The following is a 19564-nucleotide window of genomic DNA, read 5'->3' on the forward strand; positions in this document are numbered from 1 at the left end:
TTGGCTGCCCTCTGAGGCCCAGCAACCAACCCCCCACCCCCCCCAGCACCTACCTCCCATTAATTCTGAAAGCTGCCTGGACTTGTCAACCTAGGATTGAAACACCCCGAGGGCTCTGGGCCCAGTGACCTCAGAGTCAGGACTCTCATGAAGCAGCGGGATCTGGCCTGCTGGGGAGGGACATCTGCCCAACTGCCATGGGCACCCAGGAGCCACCTCCCCCCACCGCCAAAGGGTGGCATAGGTAGGGGGCCAGCCCGTCCGCCCTCCCTAGTTTAGCCCCGCTGGCTCCTTCCTGCACCCGTTCCCCGCCTCTGCCCCCCATCTTCCTCTCCCCCCTCCCACAAGGAGTCTCAGGGCTTCAAAGCTCTGGGCGCATGTGGAAGTAATTAGACCTGAGGGGAGAGGCTGGCGACAAGTGCCAGGGCCTGTGCCCCCCCCCCCCCCCCCGGCCCCCAGCCACTTTGAAGTGCACTCAGACGGTGGGGCGGGTGGGGTCCCGGGAAACCCCAGGCCGGCCCTGCCCGCCCCGCCCTCCGGGGGTGGAGGCAACATCCTCTCCTGTCGGGCTGGGGGCCCGGCCTGAGCTGCAGCCAAGCAGGCGATGCCCGGAGGCCTTTCTCCCCAGACTCGTGTCCTCCACTGGGGGGGGGGGGGGGGGCTGTTAACGTCAGTGAGGTTCAAAACCAAAGGGCAGGCAGTTCAAGGAAGACACCTGTGTCCTTAACAAGAACAAGCCCCAGCAAGCAGCCTCTGGGCTCACATATCACCATCTAGCTAGGCTGGGGGGCCTTTGGCTGGGAGCTTGGCACAGGGCGGAGGACCAAAGGACCCTCCCCTGGAAAAGATGACAGGAGGGTCTCAAGAGAGGCTCGCGTCTTTATTCCCGCTCAGGGTGGGAAGGGGTCCTGTGGCTGGCAGAGTGGGCACCTCTGGCGGCTCTCACCTCTTCCCGGCTGCAAGGCAAACACACAGGGTGACCTCGGGGCCCTGGGCTCCTGCCCACAGCCCCACCCCGCCCGGCCACACCCCCAGGGTACCTGGCAGCTTCAACCACTTGGGCACTTTGCCCAGATCCCTCCTCACAGGCTGGGCTGTCCCCCGGCTGGGCTCAGGGGGCCCCACTGTCCCTTCCTCAGCAGCTGGCTCCAACTCAAGGGGTGCAGTGTCAGGGGCTGGCGGTGGGGGTGGGGTTCCCGCAGCCCTGGACATGCACCTGAAAACAAAGGCACAAGGGCCGAGGTGCCAGAGGGCGGGCGCTGTGCCAGTGTGCTCCCCCACCCTCTGCAAACACGCACCTGGCCACGAGCACGTCAGCTGCAGACGGGGAGACGGTGTGTTCCAGCAGCCTGGGGTCCAGGTAGATGCCTGCAGGAGGCCCAGTGTACCCTCAGGCCACAGACAAGGGGACCCCACCTGCCTACAGCTGCTTTGCTCTGGGAGGGAGTATGGCCTGGCCCTGGGGAGTAGTAGGGTATGGGGGTATTGGGGCCACAGGTCTCCCTCCCAGACCCGAAGTCCTCTGCTCTGGAGCATCTCAGGAGCTGGGATGTGGGGCCCAGGGCTGGCCGGCGCTGGTGGGCAGAGGGGGACCCTACCCACCTGTCGGCTCCTCAGGTCCAAAGTGCACAAGGGCAGCGGGGAAAAGGTTCGCCTGCAGGGAGGGCGGAGGGGAGCTCAGGGACCAAGTGGGCACCGTGGGGCACAGGATGGCAGGGAGGAGCAGGGCTTCCGTGCTGGCCTCACGGGCACCGCATCTGTTAGGCCCAGGGCTCCACTGAGGAGGCCTACAGCCCCATCAGGCCCCTCCCATCACGCCGCCCACTGCCCAGCTTCACCTGTTCCTCCTCTGGCACCAACCCCAGTGCGAGCCAGGCCAGGGCATCAAACCACAGGGTCCTGCCAGGGCCCAGCCCCAAGCACCAGCTGAACAGGAAGCTCTTGTGGTGTGCGTGCTCTGGCATTTTTAACTACCTCCCCTTCCTGCCCAGGTCCCAGGGTCAACACTTTATATTCTGAAGGCTGTGGCCACCCCCACCCTCACCAGAGACTACAGGAGACATCAAGAGGTCAGAGGAGATGCAGATGAACAGAAGTGCACGGATGGGGATGGGGGCATGGGGCGCAAGGTGGCCGCCAACACAGGCACAGCCCACTGTACCCCCACCAGCCCCCCCGACCTCTGCTGCCCGAAGAATGGAGGGGGGACTCTGCAGGGGCTGACAGGTGAGCCCGGTCCCCTGGGAGCAGCTGGATGGGAGGTGGGCGTGCCATGTGCAGGGCTCTCCAGTGGGGCCCAGGCATGGGGAAGTGGGCAGGGGGCCTCTTGGAGCCAAGCTGCTTTGGGAGCCTGGGCCCAGAGGTGCCCCCAGGCCTACTGCCTTGACCTGAAAGCTCACATAAGGGTTCCCTGACTCGGCACTAGGTCACCTTATGAGGAAAAGCCAGTGCTAGCCAGCGAGAAGGCCCTCCTGCAGGGTAGGGGGGTCCCCACATTCTTCTTGGCATCCTATCCGTGGGGGTGGTGGCACAAGATTTCCGCTCAAGGACTGGCCCCACCTGCATAGGACGCATCACACAGCCCCTGAAACGTCCCTGGAGGCCTCCCAGGCAGGAGGCCAGACTATGGTGCAGAAATCAGGGCTGTAGGAGAGGATCCCAGAGCCCCCCAGCATCATCACCTGCCTCCACTCCCACCTCTGCATCCGAGGCAGGAGTGGCTGCAACCCCCAGAGCTGGCCTGAGGAACAGCAAGATCACCACCCACGGCCGTGTCCTCAGCCCTCAGCGGAAGGGCCGCAGCTGCCAGCTGAGTGTGTCCTCTCAGCTCTGAACTCTTGAAATTGGGTGGGGACTTATTAATAGAAGGAAGTTTCAAAGACCAGGAACGCTGGGATTGCAGGCAAAACAGAGGGACAGAGAAGGGCCATGAACACTCTGAAACCCCACTCTGAGGCCTGGGATCCCAGCCTACTGTGGAGGGATGGCCTGGATGGTGTTCGGGGGCTGCCCCTGGCCCTGGAGGCACCGGAATCTGGAGGGGCTGGAAACAGGTAGGACAGTGCCTCACCCTTTCTCAGGTGGCCCAGTGAGGCCAGACGCTGACCTGGCCAACCCAAGGCACTGGTCGGATCATCCCAGTGGGGCCGTCTAGGGGCTGCAGAGCTTAAAGCCTTGAAGGACCCCTCTGGGCCCCTAGAGGCCGCTCTTCTGTAACCTGGCCTCCCTGCCTGCCCTCTGCACCTGCTGGAAGCCCCCCACCCGCCTGCTTGTATCCCAGGGGACAACCCCACTGGAAAAAAGGGTGAACAGAAAGCACAGAAGACCACCATGGCTCCAGGAGGGAGGCGCACCCCTCTGCTCAGGCTGACAAAGTTCACAGATTGTGGTGGTCTTCGGGGCCCTCTAAGGGCATCACCAAGGGGTGGGGCTTGATGCTGGGGCTCTGGGTGAGGCAGTGCCGGGGGGCTGACAGGAGCAAAGGGAGGTCCCTGAGGCTCGGGGCTGCACCAGCATGAAGAGGGCTCGAGCCCAGGAAGCAGATATGACATGGGCTGTTGGGCACCTCTGTGTCCACGGACGGCATCCTTGGCAACCGCCCATCCTCAACCTCACTCGTCTTGCCCAACGAACAGTCACTCTCCTGGCCCCGTGGCCAAAACAGGCAGCTAGGCTTCCAGCCCCCACACCCACCCTGAGCTGTCACTTCCCGGGGCGCAGGACTGGCCCCGGGCAGCCTCCAGGGCAGCCGGCAGCCAGCACGAGGCCCTGCCAGGGACATGAAAGCCGGCAGCTTCCGCGCCCGCTCACCCGCGGGTGGGAGGAAGGCTTCCTTCCCCTAGCCCTGCCAGCTCTCTGATCGCGGGCGGGCAGGGACACCACCCCGAGCGGAGGCCCCACGGCTCCAGGGCGAGCTGACAGATGAAAGGAGACGGCTGCTAGTAGCAGGGGGCAGAGTGTCACCAGGAATCAGGCCACGTGGGTGGGACAGGCGGCACCCCAGGGTTCGTAATTGGAGGGGGGTGCCTGGACGCTGGCCTCCCTCCATCCCAAAGCATCTTCCAAATTCAATGTTTATCAACAGGCTGGCCAAAGAGGGAGAGTGGGGAGGGAGGGAGGCAGGGCGGGTGGGGATAGAAGGAGGCAGCCCAGTGCCTCTGGGGCTCCTAGGGGGCTAAGGGGGAGTGGGGGTGCAGGGAAGCACCCTGATCCCACCAACCTCGACTCCTTTCCTTGGTGGGCTTCTAGCCTCTCTGCTGGTCTGGCCCCATCCCCCCAAGATGGTGGCAGCCCCAGGCAGCAAGCAGATCCCCTTGCCCCAACTCAGACCTCTGCAGGGCCTACTGGCCATTTAACAAAGGCCAGCCTCTGTTACTAATTAAAATATCTGAAGAGACTTTAAGAGGAAACCATTAGGCCAGAGGGCTGGGGAGGCCCCGGGCTGCTCTCCTGGGGTGAAGGGACAGGACATTCCTCCTGGCTCTGGACTGCAGCCCAGCAGGGCACCGGATCCACACCCCTCACCCTGGGAGCTCTGGGGGGCCCCAGTGCCTGGGGAGGGCCCGTCGCGGTATTCCCAGCAGAGGCCATGGGATCCAGGGGACAGGCAGGGGCAGGGCAGCAGGCCTGGCAGCAGCCCCTCCAGTCTGCAGCCAAACTTGCCCGGCAGCTGGCACCCCAGGGGCCTCCTGGGCGGCTGGCCACCTGAACTGAGGCCTCTGACCCTTGGTCCTTCGGGGGCTCCCTGAGCAGCCCCCTGTGCCAGCCCCTTCTCACCCAGATCCAGAGGCAGCCCTGGCTCAAGCCGGCGGCAGCCAACTGAGCAAGCCCATCCCCACTGAAGCAGGAGGCATGAGAGACTGGAAAGCCCCAAAACTGCCTTCAGAGGCACTCTAGTACAAGTTTACCCCTCGACAAGGCCTTATAATACTTCTGACTGTGGCCTCACCCACCCTCCCTCGCAACTGTCCCTCCCAGGCCAGCCCCAGATGGTACCTGAAAGAGGGTCAGCGTGTGGTCGTCCAGGATGGTTTTTGGAGGAGCGATGACTGTGGAGAGGTGGTTGTCTGCACCAGGAAGTGTCCTGCCCCTCCCCTCCCCCCATCACCACCCCCACCTTTTGCCCATGCTTGCCCCTACACCCCCGACCCCACTCCCAGAACAGGCTTGAGAATGAGTCAGAGGATTTCTGAAGCAGCCCCCTCAGCTCACATCTCCCTGTCCGTCTCTGTGCTGTTGCAAAAGCCCAGCCAGAAGCTGGGGAGAGGACCAGGGGCAGACTCACTGCAGGGGAACACCTGACCCCTCAACCCCGAGATGTTCTCCAAAGGTGGCCAGGAGCTCTCCCTGACACCCCTGCCCCCAGCCCCCACCTCCCCGAGGGCAGGCGGGCAGCCGAGGGCACAGGTGTACTGAGCAGAGCAATGGTCACCCTCCCTCCCCTACTCCCCTAGCTCATGCTCAGACCCCAGCGCAAGACCCACCAGCCCCGCTGCTGCTTCTGTGGGAAAAGCTACTTCAAGCCCCAAATGAGAGGGGCCAGGGCCGCTGAAAGGAGGTCCCGAGGAAGCACTCACACAGGTAGAACGGCAGCTCCGGGTTGCCCAGGTGGCTCCTCACAAAGTCCCGCAAATCCCCCACTGCAGGAGGAAGAGTGGGTAAGCAAGCACCCCACTCCTGGGCCACGCCCCCTCTGCAACGGGACGAGCCAGGTCCAACCTCACTCCCCCCAGGCCACGGAGGACCCCACTCAGAACTGGTGGCATGGCTGTCTTTCTTCCAGGTGAGCTGCAGTCCCAGGCCAGAGACCCCGGTACTGGGTGTAGGGGAGCCCACCTTCTCTGCCCCTCTGTCCCACCAATGCCCAGAACAGGTGGGTGCATGAAGGGCACCCAGCTCCAGAGGCACTGCCTAGCTGCTTTGCAGGGCCTCTGGCGAGAGCCAGCCCCCAGCCCCGTGCCCACTGCCTGCCCCAGAGCCCAGACGGAAGAAGCCTGGAGGGGCTCGTGGGGCCTCCCACCCTCCTGGCCGCCCAGACGGGGCTCCTCACCAGTTTCGCTGGGGCGGAAGAAGCCCTGCAGGATGTAGCGGTCAGGAAAGAGGACCCTCAAGACCACCTAGGCCAGGACAAGCCGGTTTGTCAGCAGGACAGCTGGAGTCCAACCCAGGCAGCTGCACCCCTGGGCCCACAATGTCCAGGCCTCCCCCACACTGGGCCAGCACCCCCTCACCTTGGCTGCCCCCTGAAACTCCTGGCCATGCGCTGGACGGAAGGACCAGACAAGTACCCACGTGCACTTGTGAAAACACAGTGACATTTTTCATCTTAAAACAGGGCTGACTGGTTCATTAACAAACCGCAGCCCTGCCGGCCTGGGCTGAAGTACAGGAGACCATGGCCAGTGACCTGTGGGCTGTGGGAACCGCAAGAGGCCCCAGCGCAGAGCCGTGTGGAGACTGCACCCCCTGCCCTGGGTACCTTAGGGTAGCGCTGCAGCTTCTCCTTCATCTGAGCCTCCCTGAAGGCCTTGGTCACCAAGGGCGCTTCTTCTAGGCGCTTCCTGGGGAGGGGGCGGGGAGTGGTGAAGGTCCCAGGTCTCCCCAGCCAGAACGGAGGCCCACACCAGCTGGACTCAGCTTCTCCCTCAGGCTCCATGAGCTGCTCTCCCTCACAGGGTCAGAAAGGACTAAGCAACCCCTGCCTGGGGCCCCCCACCCGCCAAGGTGCTGCTGAGCGCATGGGTGTCTCAGAAGGGGCCAGGGCACACCCACCGCTCACTCTTGAGTTGGGCCAAGCGTCTTCTGACGTCGTCCACAGTCACCTCGAAGAACTCATCAGGCAGCTCCGCAGGCCAGGCCTGGAGCAGCACCTCCAGGTCCGGGTGGCACACCACGGGGTCTCGGTCCACCGGCTGGGCAGGCAGAGAGCTCAGCTGATGCAAGGCCCGGGGCTGGGCTGGCCATGCAGACCCCAGCTGAGCTCTGTGCTGCCGGCCCCACCTGTCAGCCCGTGGCCAGGCTCCAGGGTGGGGCGTGGGGCGCCCGAGCCTCTCCAAGACCAGGGCCCCTCCCCCCAGGCCCGCCTGCTCAGCAGTGACAATGCCGAGACCCTCACCAACAGGGCGCAGGGCCCGAGGGTCTCCGTGCAGCCAGGTCAGAGGGCACCCTGACTACTGAGGGGACTTGGACAGTGAGTGAACGGCAGCATCTCTGTTCGCATCCTGTCTTCACGAGGGCTCCCCACGAGCCCCAGGAAGCCACCTGTTATCACAGTCTACCAAAGCGGGGAACAAAACTGGAGAGCAGCACCCTGGTCAGGGCCACGTCAGGGATTCCACGGGAGGGGCAGGACAAGCAACAGCCCCTAAATTAGAGGTTTGGCAAAAACCTGCCAGCCGCTGGCCCCGTGGCTAGACTGACCCCACCTCCCCTCCCTGGGGGAGCAGTCAGCCCCTCCCTCCGCCCACCACGGGGACACAAGAAGGGACAGCCTCTCTCCTAATTGGCAGCCAACGGCGACGGAAATTACAAGGCAGGGCTCACTCTGCTTGCGGTGCCTCCGGGTGTGGCCCAACTGATGACGGGGGAAGACACCTTCGCGGTGCTGAGGCTGCCTATGGAGCCCGGGCAGATGGAGGTGTCCCTCGGGGCCCACGCCAGGTCCTGCCCTCCCTTGCACAGACTGTCCACAAACGTCTGGGGTGAGGCCTCTTTTGCCTCCTGCTCCTGCCTGCCCTCTCTTCCACGCCCCAGCCTTGCACAGGAATCCCACCCTCTGCCTTCGAAACCCAACGCCAGGCTTGGCAGGCTTCTCTCATCGTCCCTTCCTGCACCCAGCCCCTCTGGCTCTGAAGGTCAGACTCACCGTCCTGGGGCTGGCCAGCGCACCTGCCAGGTAGCTCAGAGCTGCTCCCCCAGCCACCCCCAAGGCCCTGACTGCCCAGGCCGGCAGGTCTCTGCCATTCCTGAGCGCACAGCTGCGTCACGCCTCGTAACAAAGGGCGGTGGGCTCTCGCCACGAAGCCCCTCTGATCTTAGGGCACTGGTGGCAGGGTGGCTAGGAAAGACTGGCTGAGGCCCGGGCAGTGGGGTCGGTAGGTGGCTGACCAAGGCCCCCAGGGGTTGCCCCCTCAAAGCCACAACCCTCCTGCAGCCCACAGGCAGTCCACGCCAAGCTTTTTATAACAAGATGCCAGGCGCCAGGCTGCCCCCCACAGCCACGGCGCCTGCATTCCAGAAGGGCCGAGCACTTGCCTGGGCTCCTGGGGGAGGGGGAGGGCAGACATGGATGTGCCTGAGCTGGGCACTGCAGTGTCCACCAGTGCCAGGCCCCTGGACGCGCGAGCACAGAGCCCACAGGCCACCCTGCCCCAGTCCTGCCCTCAGAGGGCCCCGTGTGGGCACACGAGTGAGTTGCCCTGAGAATCCAGCCATCGGGTGACTTGTGGTCTGTGGCCTGGAGCTGAGCCTGACCATCCAGAAGTGCCCCTGATCTCCGGGGGACACGTTGGTGAAGCCTGACCCGGAGAGCGTGGGGCCACTCTGGCGTCCTCATCCTGGGTGCTTCCGGTGCACAGCCCAGGGGTGACCTGGAAGACCGCGGGCCACTAGCACTTTCCACAGCCCTCCCACAACTTTCAGAACAAGGACATAGGCGACATCAGCCTTTGGCTTCATGCTGCTCAGGGGCCACTGACCTTCAGTCAGACAGTAAACTGAGAAAACTCTCTCTCAGTGTTGGATCCACCCTCAATTCATGCCCCTCCTCCCACGCACGCCTCAGCTCTGCTCTAGAAGCCTCTAGAAGCCTGTCTTTCTATCCGACAGCAGCCTGGAGCCAGGGTCCCACACAGGAGCCAGAGGGCCAGGAGAGGGCCACCTCAGGATGACTCTGACCCGCCCGCATCGCCTGCACCTTGGGGAAACTCCCTGCTCCTGGGCAGAGGAGCCAGAGGTCTGATGCCGCCCATCAGAGCCCAGACCACCCAAGTCCCAGAGCTGCCACCCTGACCCGGCCCCAGGAGGGCCCCGTCCCATGAGAAGAGTGGATTTCCATGGCTGGTTGGTAGGACGCATCACCCTGTCCTGCCAAATGACCAAGGGAGAAGCCAGGGGCCTCAAACACCTCCACACAGCCTGCCCAGTGGAGATATTCCCACTGCAAAGAGGAGAGAGACCAGGAAAGGAGAAGAGGACCTGGCAGCTCCACGTGGGAGGAAGTACGGCAGACACGGCACCGGGGGAGGCCAAGCCTTGGCCCCGCTCACTTCGGATGCTCTGCCGGCAATCTGGCCCTCATTTGCTGTCCCTTCACCCGCTGTTCCGTGGTCATGGGCAGTTATTACGCACACAGCTCCCATCCTAGATGGATTTATGGAGATGTTTTTGGATAGAGACTAGAGGCCAAGGATGAGACCATTAGGGGAAGAAAAAGAAAGGCACACAATGGCCACTGTCAGAGGGCCCTGGCACCCTCACCACGGAGACTGGGCTCCTGTGTGCTGGTCGAGGGCCAGAGCCCCCGATTCTGGGATGGGGCTCCGAGATGAAACGCCCCCTGTGGGGTGGCAGGCCTGGAACCTCCTCAGCACGCCCGACAGCTTGTCTTCACAGCCCAGAACTCCAGGTCTACTCCAAGAGCCTGTGGGAGCCGCTCGGAGGATGCGCCTCCACCAAGAACCCAGTGTCACCAGGCCTGGGTCATCCTGGCAAAACCGCAAGTTTTCCATCATTGGCTCAGAGTCCAGCTCCTGAAGGCTGTCAGTATTCAGGGCAGAGACTGGTTCTGACTCCCTTACCCCTTAACCCCCGGAATGCCAGAGGAGCTGGTCTCTTCCCTGATGGCCTCAACGCTGTGGGCATCTGTCAGCAAGAAGATGAGTAGAATGATGAGGCAGCAGCCAGGGCCTGGGGCCTGAGTCCATGGAGTTGGGAGGTGGGGGGGTCTATACAACTGCCCGACAGGTGAGCAAACAGGCACCATCCGGAGGGGAGGCACAGTGGGTGTCTGCAGGCTCCAAGGGTAGGGCCTTAAGGGACCCAACCCTGCTGGTGAAACACCCCGCGGGGGTCCCTCATTTCTTGCAAACACGTGATCCTGGCAAAGATTCCCTTGTCTCAGCCTCCACCAAAGTTGGAGACAACACCCAGAAAACCAGAAAGGAGGAAGGTAGATGGAAAGAGGGGATGAGTCAGGGGGTCTGCAAACTGGATGAAACTGGTGCGGGGAACAGACAGCACCTGGGGAGGGAAGAGACCCTCTGGAGGTGGGGTGATAGCACTCTCTGCGGGTGATGTTCAGAGGAGGCCCCGAGCAATGCCTGAGATTGGAAAGACACCGGGCTGACGCCTGGGCCACTCAGCCATGGGGACTTGGGAACCAGCCACCAGCTGTGACGGCCACCTGTGCCTTTAGAAAGAGCCGCCGCCACAGGGGGACAGACCCCGCGAGGGAGACCCGAGGGGAGGAAGTGAGGGCACTGCCCACTGTCAGCACCACTCCAGGTCAGCAAGGCCACAGGCACAGCCAGGGGCTGGGCCTGGAGGGGACAGGGCGCCAGGCCTAGATCTGGGCCCATGGCGTCCCCCGACAGCTGGTGGACATGCTCCAGGGGCCGCTGCACAAGTGGCTGAGGACCCACTTGGGCACACGAGGGTCCCTTCGTGTCAGAAGCAGCCTCACTGCCCGCTGAGGTTTCATTTTCTTGACAGTAATTTTCCAGGACGTGATGACACAGGGAGAAAAAATGCAAAAACTATTTGGAGGTGACCTCAACCCCAGATTTTCCAGCTTCCCTGTGAGGGCTCTTGTGTCCCTCCCGCCCTCCTGCCTCCCTCTTGCCCAGACTGTCCTCTGACAATGCTTTTTGGTAACAGGGAATGTGGAGCGTTTCCCCTTGAGGCTTGGAGCTGAAATGAATCACTACGCGGGAGGGACGTGGGCCAAGCCTCCGTCACTCTCAGAGCCGGCCGCCCTCCGGAGCGCGCGCTGTGCCAATGTGAGGCCAGGCCTGACGGGCAAGGCCACACTGAACCTGAGCCCCTCACCCGCTGGGCCCGTTGTGACACAGGCTGAAGCCAGGTCTGCCCCAGCCCAGGGCCGAGGTCCACACCTGACTCTGCCCACCTTCCGAGCAGGAAGAAACAGAGCAGATCTTTAAAAGAGAAATGCTGGGCTGCAACAGCGACACGGGCAGTTTGAAGCTGGCATCTCTCTGTGCAGTGCACGGACCCCCAAAGGACTGAAATAAGCAGACGCGGGGCATGGGGTGGCTCTCCTCATCCACAGGGGAAGACGCATGTTCCAGACCAGCAGGCCCGGGGGTGGATGCACACAGCGGACCAGGGCCAGGAGCAATCCCACACAGGGAGCCCCCGGGGCCCAATCAGAGGCCTCCTGGCCCTGTGGGCAGCTCTGGGTACCAGAAGATGTGCCAGTGGCTGAGGTGCTCTGCCCGTCTGTTCTCCATCACGGCTCTGCAGGCTGGGCGTCTGTCTCTCCCCCGAGTCCAGTCACGGCTGACACAGCACAGGGACAGCTGGAGGGCACCTGCCGGTCACCAGGCTTCAGAAACCGCCTTGAGACTCAGCTGGGGCCTTCAAAGTGGCTGACCTAGCTGCCAAAAACCCTTAGAGGACATCCCAATTAAGGCCAAGGCTGACGCCCGCGGGTATCCACAATCACCAGCAGATCAGGGACAGCTCATACTCCATCCTGGGTTCACACACAGGAGACAGTGAGCTGTGCTCTTGGGGGCTGTCATGGACAGACACCCCAGACCAAGAGAAGGAGGGAGGCAAGCCAGCAAGGGGCGCTGCTCCCAGTCCACTCCAGCCCCCAGGTCCTGGCCAGGGTCCCCCAAGTCCCGTGTGTTCTAAACCTTCCAGTAACCGGGGACAGCCAGAGATGAAGCTGACGCCTGCCCCAAGGTGTGGGTGCAAGGTGCGGAGCAGGTCCGCGGGACCACGTCTCCAAGGGAAGAGACCACCCCCCGGAGGGTGGGGGACAGGCAGGGGGGACTGTGGCCAGCCAGCCCTGCCTAGGGGGTCGGAGCCTTTGATCACGAACCCCTGTGCCAGCTGCGTGAGGGGACGCCTGCTGGGAGCATGGCTCAGCAGCACAAAGAGCTGCGGGGCAGGCTCCCGGGCCAGCGGAAGGACTTCAAAGGACAGGCCAGGGGCCGCCGGGCAGCCCCAACCTCTCCCCGCACCCGGTTCTGACGGCCAGTAAAACTACCTTCTAATAATTAATGTTCTGACATCAAAGGCAGGAGCCGCCCGGGTCTGTAAACCATCCTGGGCCTCAGCCGAGGACCTGCCTGTATTTCATCCTGTCTCTTCTGACTCTTCATTCAAATCCAAAACCACACACAGGCAAAACATTAATGGGAAACTTGGAAACTCTTCTTGATTACTAAAATGTACCTTTGAAGTTCCCCCAAAAGTTCTGTTTTGTTCCCTTCTCCCCTCCCCCAGGACTCGAGGGGACACAAAGCAGACACCATGTGGCCAGCCGGGCCTCCGGGTGCGCGGCTGTCAGTGTGACAGGAGGCGCGAGGCAGGCGGGCGGGCGGGGGACGCTCCACAATCAACCAGCTGCTGGGGCTCCCAGATCAAAGACACGCACTGCTGGCGGCCAGGCGGACCCTCCCAGGACCTCTCCTTCCTGGGGCCCCTGGGGTCAGCACTCGGGGATGCACTGGGAACCTGCGCCTGACAGCAACCACTACCAGGCCGGCACCAACCCAAGCCACTCCCCACACAGCCACGGGTGTCAGGGGTTCCCAGGAGATGCAGAGAGCCACAGGCTTTAGGTTGGGAGGAGGAGACAGCCAGCCCCAGTTCTAGCTTTCTGACCCCCAAACTCAGGGACCCCTCCCCTAAAGGGCAGGCCTGAAGGGACTCAGGAGCCCGACCCTGGTTCACTCCAACCACAAGGCTCTGCACTCAACCATTGGTTCTGGGCCCAGGTGATGAGACTGGGGGCTTTATACCACCATCTAATGCAGCCCAAACATCAGTGTAGAAGCCAGTGGGGTCCCTGAAAGGCCAGGGTGCCACCACCAACTCCCTAGGATGGCCATTCATGGGGCTTGGGACTGGCTCAGTCCCCACCCCACCTCCAATACCTCCCTCCCACCACCATCCATTTCAGCAAGAACACACGAAGGGTGACTCGGGGAGCAGGAGGAGATCTCCGAAGCCTGTTCCCCTGCAGGGACTTGGGCTCTGTTTCATGGCCGAGCTGCCCCACCTCCCCACAACACAGGTGCCCCTACTTTTCCACCATCCTCCGGTGTGTGACCTGGAGCAAGAGTGAGGAGGGGGCTCTAGAAGAGACAGGGTGCACGCAGGCTCCAGCACTAACACATCACTGGAACTGCCCTGGAATGCAAGGATGGCTTGATGGGGGAAATCTACCCAAACTCACATCATGCAAATAAACTGAAGCAGACATAAGGTGTGGAGTCACCTCAATTCAGGAAAAGCCGTTCATAAAATAACCATGTTGATGATAAAGAAAAATTCTCAGAGAATTAGAAACAGAAACCCTCGATTTAATAAAAGACTTTTCACTGTCTTCAGCATACTTCACAGATAAACTAAGGTTACTCCCTGTAAGATCAAGGTCAAGACAAGAATGCTCACTAAATTTGATATTCAACAGACACCAGAAACCCAATCACTGCTATACGACAAGCAAAAAAACAAATGGAAGAAGGACCTCAAAGAAAAAGATAAACCTGACATTATTTGCAGACTCCAACTGACACTGAGAAACTGCTGGAACCAGGAAAGCAGGTGAGCATCCTACCGCCCAGGTGGAGCCTCACCACCCTCACTCCAGAAGCTCCCAGTCCAAGCAGGGAATCCTCCAATGGCTCTCCATCACCTGGAAAGGTGATTTGTAAAGAGCAGTTTCTTTTGGCAGGGGCATCCTTCTCATCACATAAAACCTCAAGTGGACCCTGAGTGGACTGTGGGCACACAGAGTCACTCTGGCTGGAAGGAAGGGGAGAGGAGGGTGGAGAACCTGGGGGCCCCACTCCGAAGGTGCAGCAGCGTCTCAGACAATGCCCACACGCACCTGTGTAACCACAAGAGCTCCAGAGGTGAGAACCTGCCGCCCAGGCTGCCAACCCAGGCCGGCGCCACCGTAAGGTCTCCATTAGGAAAGACCCTCTCCAGCCACAAGCCAGAGGCCTAAGCTGGACTCTGGATGAACGCACAGAGCCTCCTTAGGGGCCAAGCCCAGGAGGCAGGGTGCCCAGGACAGTCCCAAGGCAAGACATTCGTTGGTGCCCAGGAACCCAAGACACTAAGAAATCCACAACAGGCCATTCCTGAAAACAGGGTCTCAGCACTGCTGAGGGAACAGTCACACAGAGGGACACAAGCCCATGGGAGCTTTGCCCTACGGCTCATGAAAGCCCCACTGGACAAAGTCCCAGAGGCACTCCGAGGGGAAAGCCCTGCATCAGCACTCAGCTCAAGCACTGGATCCAACAGAAGTCACGCCTGTCCTCCCTCTTAGGAGCTCTGCCAAGGCTGCAACTGACCAGGGCAGGGCTGGCCTGACCTACAGAAGACCAGAGATGGCCTTGGAGGCTGGCACCATCAGACAGTGGGGAGGCCGACACTGGCCACATGCCTGACTTCTGCAGAGGTGTTGGCCACCTGGGGGTCCCCTTGCTCAGCATGATCCAAGATGCAGGGACCCGGCCACTGTGCATGTCTGTGTGTGGTCAGAGCAAAAGATGGGAGCGGGCCTCACTGCAGGGGAGGGTGTGAGACTCACGACAGCTCAAAGGTGCCCACAGACAGCCTCAACATCTACAAAAGCCCCACGCTGCCCTGGTGGCAGGTGTCTATGCAGTAAGCTGTACTGGGTTGGACAAAAAGTTCGTTCTGGTTTTCCCATAATATCTTACAGAAAAACCCGAATGAGCTTTTGGGCCAACCCAACACTTCAACAGAGTTGGTCAGACAGGAAAATGGCGTCACGGAGACAATCCAGAGCCTGGACCCTTCCATCCGAGTTCAGAGAGGGCCGTGCACCCTCCTCCCCACCACGGCTCAGGTGGCCACCAGGAACTTCCCAGAAATGTCCAGAAGAGATGTCCAAGGCCCAACCACAAGGCCACAACGTTTGTGAAGAGTGAGCAAACTCACCCTCTGCTGGCCAGCAATGGGACACAACGGGTGAGCTGGCGAACGCCTGGCTCAGGAGTAGAGGTGGCGTGCCACAATCAAGGCCAAACCACCTTTGCATCAGTGCTGGCCAAGCCCACCAGCCCAGCAGAAGGCGAGGTGCCAGCTCTGAGGCTCTGGAAGGATGGCCCTGTCGACTGTGATGCGGCCACAGGGACACACAGGTTTGTCAAAACCCATCAACAGTATATCTAAAATGGTGCCTCAAGAAAGTTAATTTCAAGCAAAACAAAGCCAAAACATCACTTCCCTGAGAAGATGAAACGTACCCAAGTGACCCTACTGTACCCTAGGCTGACCAGCCAAGAGGTCAGGTGCTGTCAAGAAAAAAGACCCCAGTGCCCAGCCCAGCTCACCCCTTACCGGCTCTGGCTCTGGCTGGGGCTCTTGGCCAGGCCTCGACTTCTTCGGCTTGGAGGGGCCTGCAGGGCTGGAGAAGGACTTTGGCAGTTTGGCTGAAGATGACATCAGAGGCCTTGCAGACCCGGAGGGGCCCCCCAGTCGCTGTCCCCCACCAGAGAAAGGAACAAAAGGGGCAGGTGGGGGCTCCTTCGAGATCTGCTTCGCCTGAGCATCCACTGGTTTCGGGCCTAAGCCATCCACACAGCTGGCACCTGGGCTCACTGCCTCATCCTGACGGCTCACATCGCCCTGGCTGAGCCCCGCCGAATTCAGTGGGAGCAGAGGGCTGCTGGCTGCCTGGTCAGCCGACATGGAGGGGGTCGGGCTTCCTGGGCTTTTGCTCCAGGAGGCCCCAGGCTCCTGTTTGCTGGCAGAGTCACATCGCTTCATGGAAAACCTGAGTGGAGAGGCCCAGAAAGCAAGTGAAACTCCACACGTGGAGCCCTGGGTCTCACGGTGCCGCCCCCTAGCCTCTGATGACTACCAAACTGAACCCAGTGCCCCGAAAGCACCTCACAGCCCTTCCCAACACACCTCACCTCCCAGGGGAAGGAACGGGCACAGGGTCACCATGGCAACCCTGCCAAGGGCAGATCCCCCACCTGATGCGGCACCGGTACCCAGCCCCCCAGGCTGCGGGCGGGAGAAGCCACTGGCGAGGGTCTGGCCATCCCCATGTTTCCTGTTCCCTTTCCTATGAGACCCCCGTTTTCTAAACCAGACTCAAAGACATGCCTCACCTGATGATCGCACTGCCCCCAGTAAGGCCCAGTGACTGTAGCGTTGTGCTCTGCAAGGCGGCTCTGCCGGTCACCTGTGAGGGGGGACAGGACATCCTGCTGACCCCGTGCTGATGAAGCTCCCCATCCACTGAGGCTGCCGCATGCTGCCTCCCCCAACCTGGGCACTATGTCACCAGCACTGTGGAGTCGCCCTGCCAGCCCCAGCACCCAAAAGGCCCATGATGGCCTCAATCCGGCCCAGGTGCCCAAGGCCCAGTGGTCTCTCTCCTGCAAAAGATGTCTCCACTCAGGTCCCTCCCCCTCAGAGCCCTGGAACCCTCACCCTGCTGAGCCCTGGATCAGGAACCTCAAGCTGGGATAAATACGTGGGTGTGGCCCATCCATACCAGAGGCCCCTCGGGGACAGTGGCCACCCCGGGCCAGGAAAGGGCACTTGGCCAGGGTTGAAACAAAAAGCCCCTGTGAGCCAGGGCACTGAGCGCCAGGAGGGTCCCCCGTCACGGGCAGGCGGGCGGGGACAGGCAGGGCCTCGGTGCCAGGCCAAGCCTGCACCACGCCACACTCGGTTTTGAAAAAGATCAAAACAGGGAGCAAAGCAAATATTTATTAAAATGAAACCACTTTTGTGACTCTTGGGCTTTGAGAGAAGCTGAGAAAACAAACAGGGCTCTGAGGGAGGTTTGGGAGCAGCCCGGGCGGCCCGCGGTCGGTTCCAGCGGAGCCGGCGTCCTGCCTTTTTTCCATGAAACACATCATGCTTTCAGGGCCCAAGTCTGCCGGTCGCTGCTTTGAAAGCAGGTCTGAGGGAGTGAATTTTCCAGATTGGAAAGTGGGGCTGGGCCTGTGTGGCAGCTAGGAGTGGGCGGCGGGGTGTGGGCCAGGCGGGCGGGTCCGCAGCTCACCTACCTCATCCCTCATATACACGCAGACCGGGCTGGCCTCACACGGCCGCTCCAGACACTCCCTGTGAGGAGAGTGAAGAAAGCATCAAAGGCAGCCACTGCCTGGGGACGCTGCTGCCCTCAGGATGGCACCCTGGCCAGCGCCATGGGGACCCGCCCACCCTGGCCGCCCCACAGCTGGTCATCAGCCTGGCGGAGTCTCCCACCCGCCCCTAGCCTCCGGGCTCAGAGCAAAGAAAGGACACGGAACAGGGAGACGGGCAGCACCAGTCACCTCCCGGATGTGCCTCACGTCTCTGGCAACTGTCCCCACGGTCGGTGACGACAAGTCCTGGGGGACCATGATCTGAGCTTTTATCTGAACCTGTCCCCTGAGCGGGTTGCTGCCACCAGAGACGCCAGGATCATTTGGCATGGATCTATCATATGGACTCCAAGGAGAGAGTGGGACAACCCCGGGACTAACAGGGAGACAGGCAACAGGCCCGGCCACCTGTAAAGCAGACCCTGAGATGGGAGGGGAGGGCCCTAGGGAAGCACAGCTGGGCACGCTGGAGGGTGGAGGGCATGTAGGTGCACGGTTGGCACACGTTCTCAGGACAGTCCATACCACCTGCACCGGCCTGTACCTCGATGGCCACCGAGGTTTTAAGCACACGGTGGCCAAGCCCTGGCTTTGGATGGTTAAATTGCTGATGGCAGGCCTGTGACAACCGACTCAAGTTCTTTTCTTCATCTCTGCATTTCCTGACACAACCACAGAATCAGCCCCCAAATAAAGGCCCATCCCAGACCCACCAGCAGTGCCCCAGGCCTGTCCCTCTCCTCCAGGAAGGGTGACGTGCAGCAAGCAGGAGACCTGAAGCCCCTTCAGGCCATGCAGCTCAGCCCCAGCCGGGCCCCAGGGCTCAAGCACAGAAATGGCTGGGACCGGATGACACAGGTGCTGAGCTGGTAAACGTACGGACACTGGAACACTGCCTGGGCCACCCCAGACCCGTGACAGAGGACCCATGTAATCTGGGCGGGTTCAGCACGTTTTCTCCCATCTCTCTTGTTTGCTTTCACGTTTTACAGAGCCAGGCCTCAGGAAAACACAAGACCCCAAAGTGCCAGAGAGTCAGCCCTTGCCAGACCCACACGCTCTTCATCCTGACGCCAAAACAGAGGAGGAGCAAGGGAAGATACTCCAGCAAACAAGATCCCAGGCCCAGAGAGGAAGAAGGAAGGGGAGACACGGAGGTCCTGCTCCTTTCAACGGCAACAGAGACAGCAGCTGCCCAGGCTCAGATAGCTGGCTGACTGCCCACTGCAAGACAGCAGAGCCCTCTCTGCTCCTGGGGGCTCCGGTCACGCGTCCTCCCTCCAAAATCCTCGCCCGCGGCACCTGAGGGCAGCCCGGGAACCGCAAATCACAAACAGGGACGAGAGCACGGCCGCACCCGGGAAGGCCGGCCTGCCTGCCTGCTGTCCTCAGAGGCCTCTGGACATCAAACAGCAGCCCTGCTTTGATGTCGGCCCCTCCAGAGGGATCGGGTTCCCGCATGTGGGATCTGAGAGGAGGCCCCTAAACACGCTGAGGGGAGTGGCAGCCGCGATCGCTTCCAGACTTTCCTGGCCAATTAGCAGCCTTCTCGTGTCCAGCCGAGGACAGCGGACCAAGAGGTTCCAGTTCATTGGCGAGCTGAAGCCGCCACTCCCTGCCACAGGCCTCGCTGAAGATCCTCATTCTCAGAGGGAACTTAGCAGGGCCCTCCCGGGGACCCCTGTGCCCTTGGAACTGCCCTCAGCTTCCCCAGCCCAGGCAGGTCCTGCTGTCCTTCACCCACCACAGAGTGCCCCGCCACAGACGTGGGCTCCCGGCAGGGCCCCCAGGGAAGTGATGCTGTGAATGGGGGGGCAAGGCAGTTTATCTGGAGCCCCTTCTGTTTTTGTCACTTGTTTGGACTTCCCTGGTGGCTCAGATGGTAAAGAGTCTGTCTACGATGCGGGAGACCCGGGTTGGATCCCTGGGTTGGGAAGATCCCTTGGAGACGGAAATGGCAATCCACTCCAGTACTATTGCCTGGAAAATCCCATGGACAGAGAAGCCTGGTAGGCGACAGTCCATGGGGACTCACAAAGAGCTGGACACGACTGAGGGACTTCACGTTCGCGTTTGGGCCTGACCAAGTGGGGCTGGTACAAACTCAGGTGCCTCTGACACAAGCCTGGCACCACAACACTCCCATGCAAGAAGAACCAAAACTGACAGAAACCAACCCAAACTAACAGCCGTGCCTGCACGCTCAGAGTGGGCCCTGAGGC

At 61.5% G+C, this 19564-nt stretch overlaps 1 protein-coding gene across 4 annotated transcripts in view; it reads right to left on the reverse strand.

Moving 5' to 3' along the window:
• Positions 1-861: 861 nt before the first annotated feature.
• Positions 862-19564, reverse strand: part of ASPSCR1 (ASPSCR1 tether for SLC2A4, UBX domain containing) — a 28307-nt gene continuing 9604 nt past the window's right edge. For 3 of the 4 annotated variants that reach the window (XM_027974289.2, XM_015098906.3, XM_027974287.2), the window contains 12 exons: positions 17262-17319; positions 16353-16426; positions 15574-16009; positions 6772-6911; positions 6479-6560; positions 6050-6116; positions 5577-5639; positions 4996-5048; positions 1603-1654; positions 1299-1368; positions 1041-1216; positions 862-956 (listed from right to left, as the gene is read on the reverse strand). In XM_027974289.2, the coding sequence (XP_027830090.1) occupies positions 943-956; positions 1041-1216; positions 1299-1368; positions 1603-1654; positions 4996-5048; positions 5577-5639; positions 6050-6116; positions 6479-6560; positions 6772-6911; positions 15574-16009; positions 16353-16426; positions 17262-17319 (1285 nt within the window). In that variant the 3' untranslated portion in view covers positions 862-942. The remainder of the gene's footprint in view (positions 957-1040; positions 1217-1298; positions 1369-1602; positions 1655-4995; positions 5049-5576; positions 5640-6049; positions 6117-6478; positions 6561-6771; positions 6912-15573; positions 16010-16352; positions 16427-17261; positions 17320-19564) is intronic. The other variant, XM_027974288.2, reaches the window with a different exon arrangement.

This window comes from Ovis aries, chromosome 11 (assembly GCF_016772045.2).
Source record: "Ovis aries strain OAR_USU_Benz2616 breed Rambouillet chromosome 11, ARS-UI_Ramb_v3.0, whole genome shotgun sequence".
NCBI lineage: Eukaryota > Metazoa > Chordata > Mammalia > Artiodactyla > Bovidae > Ovis > Ovis aries.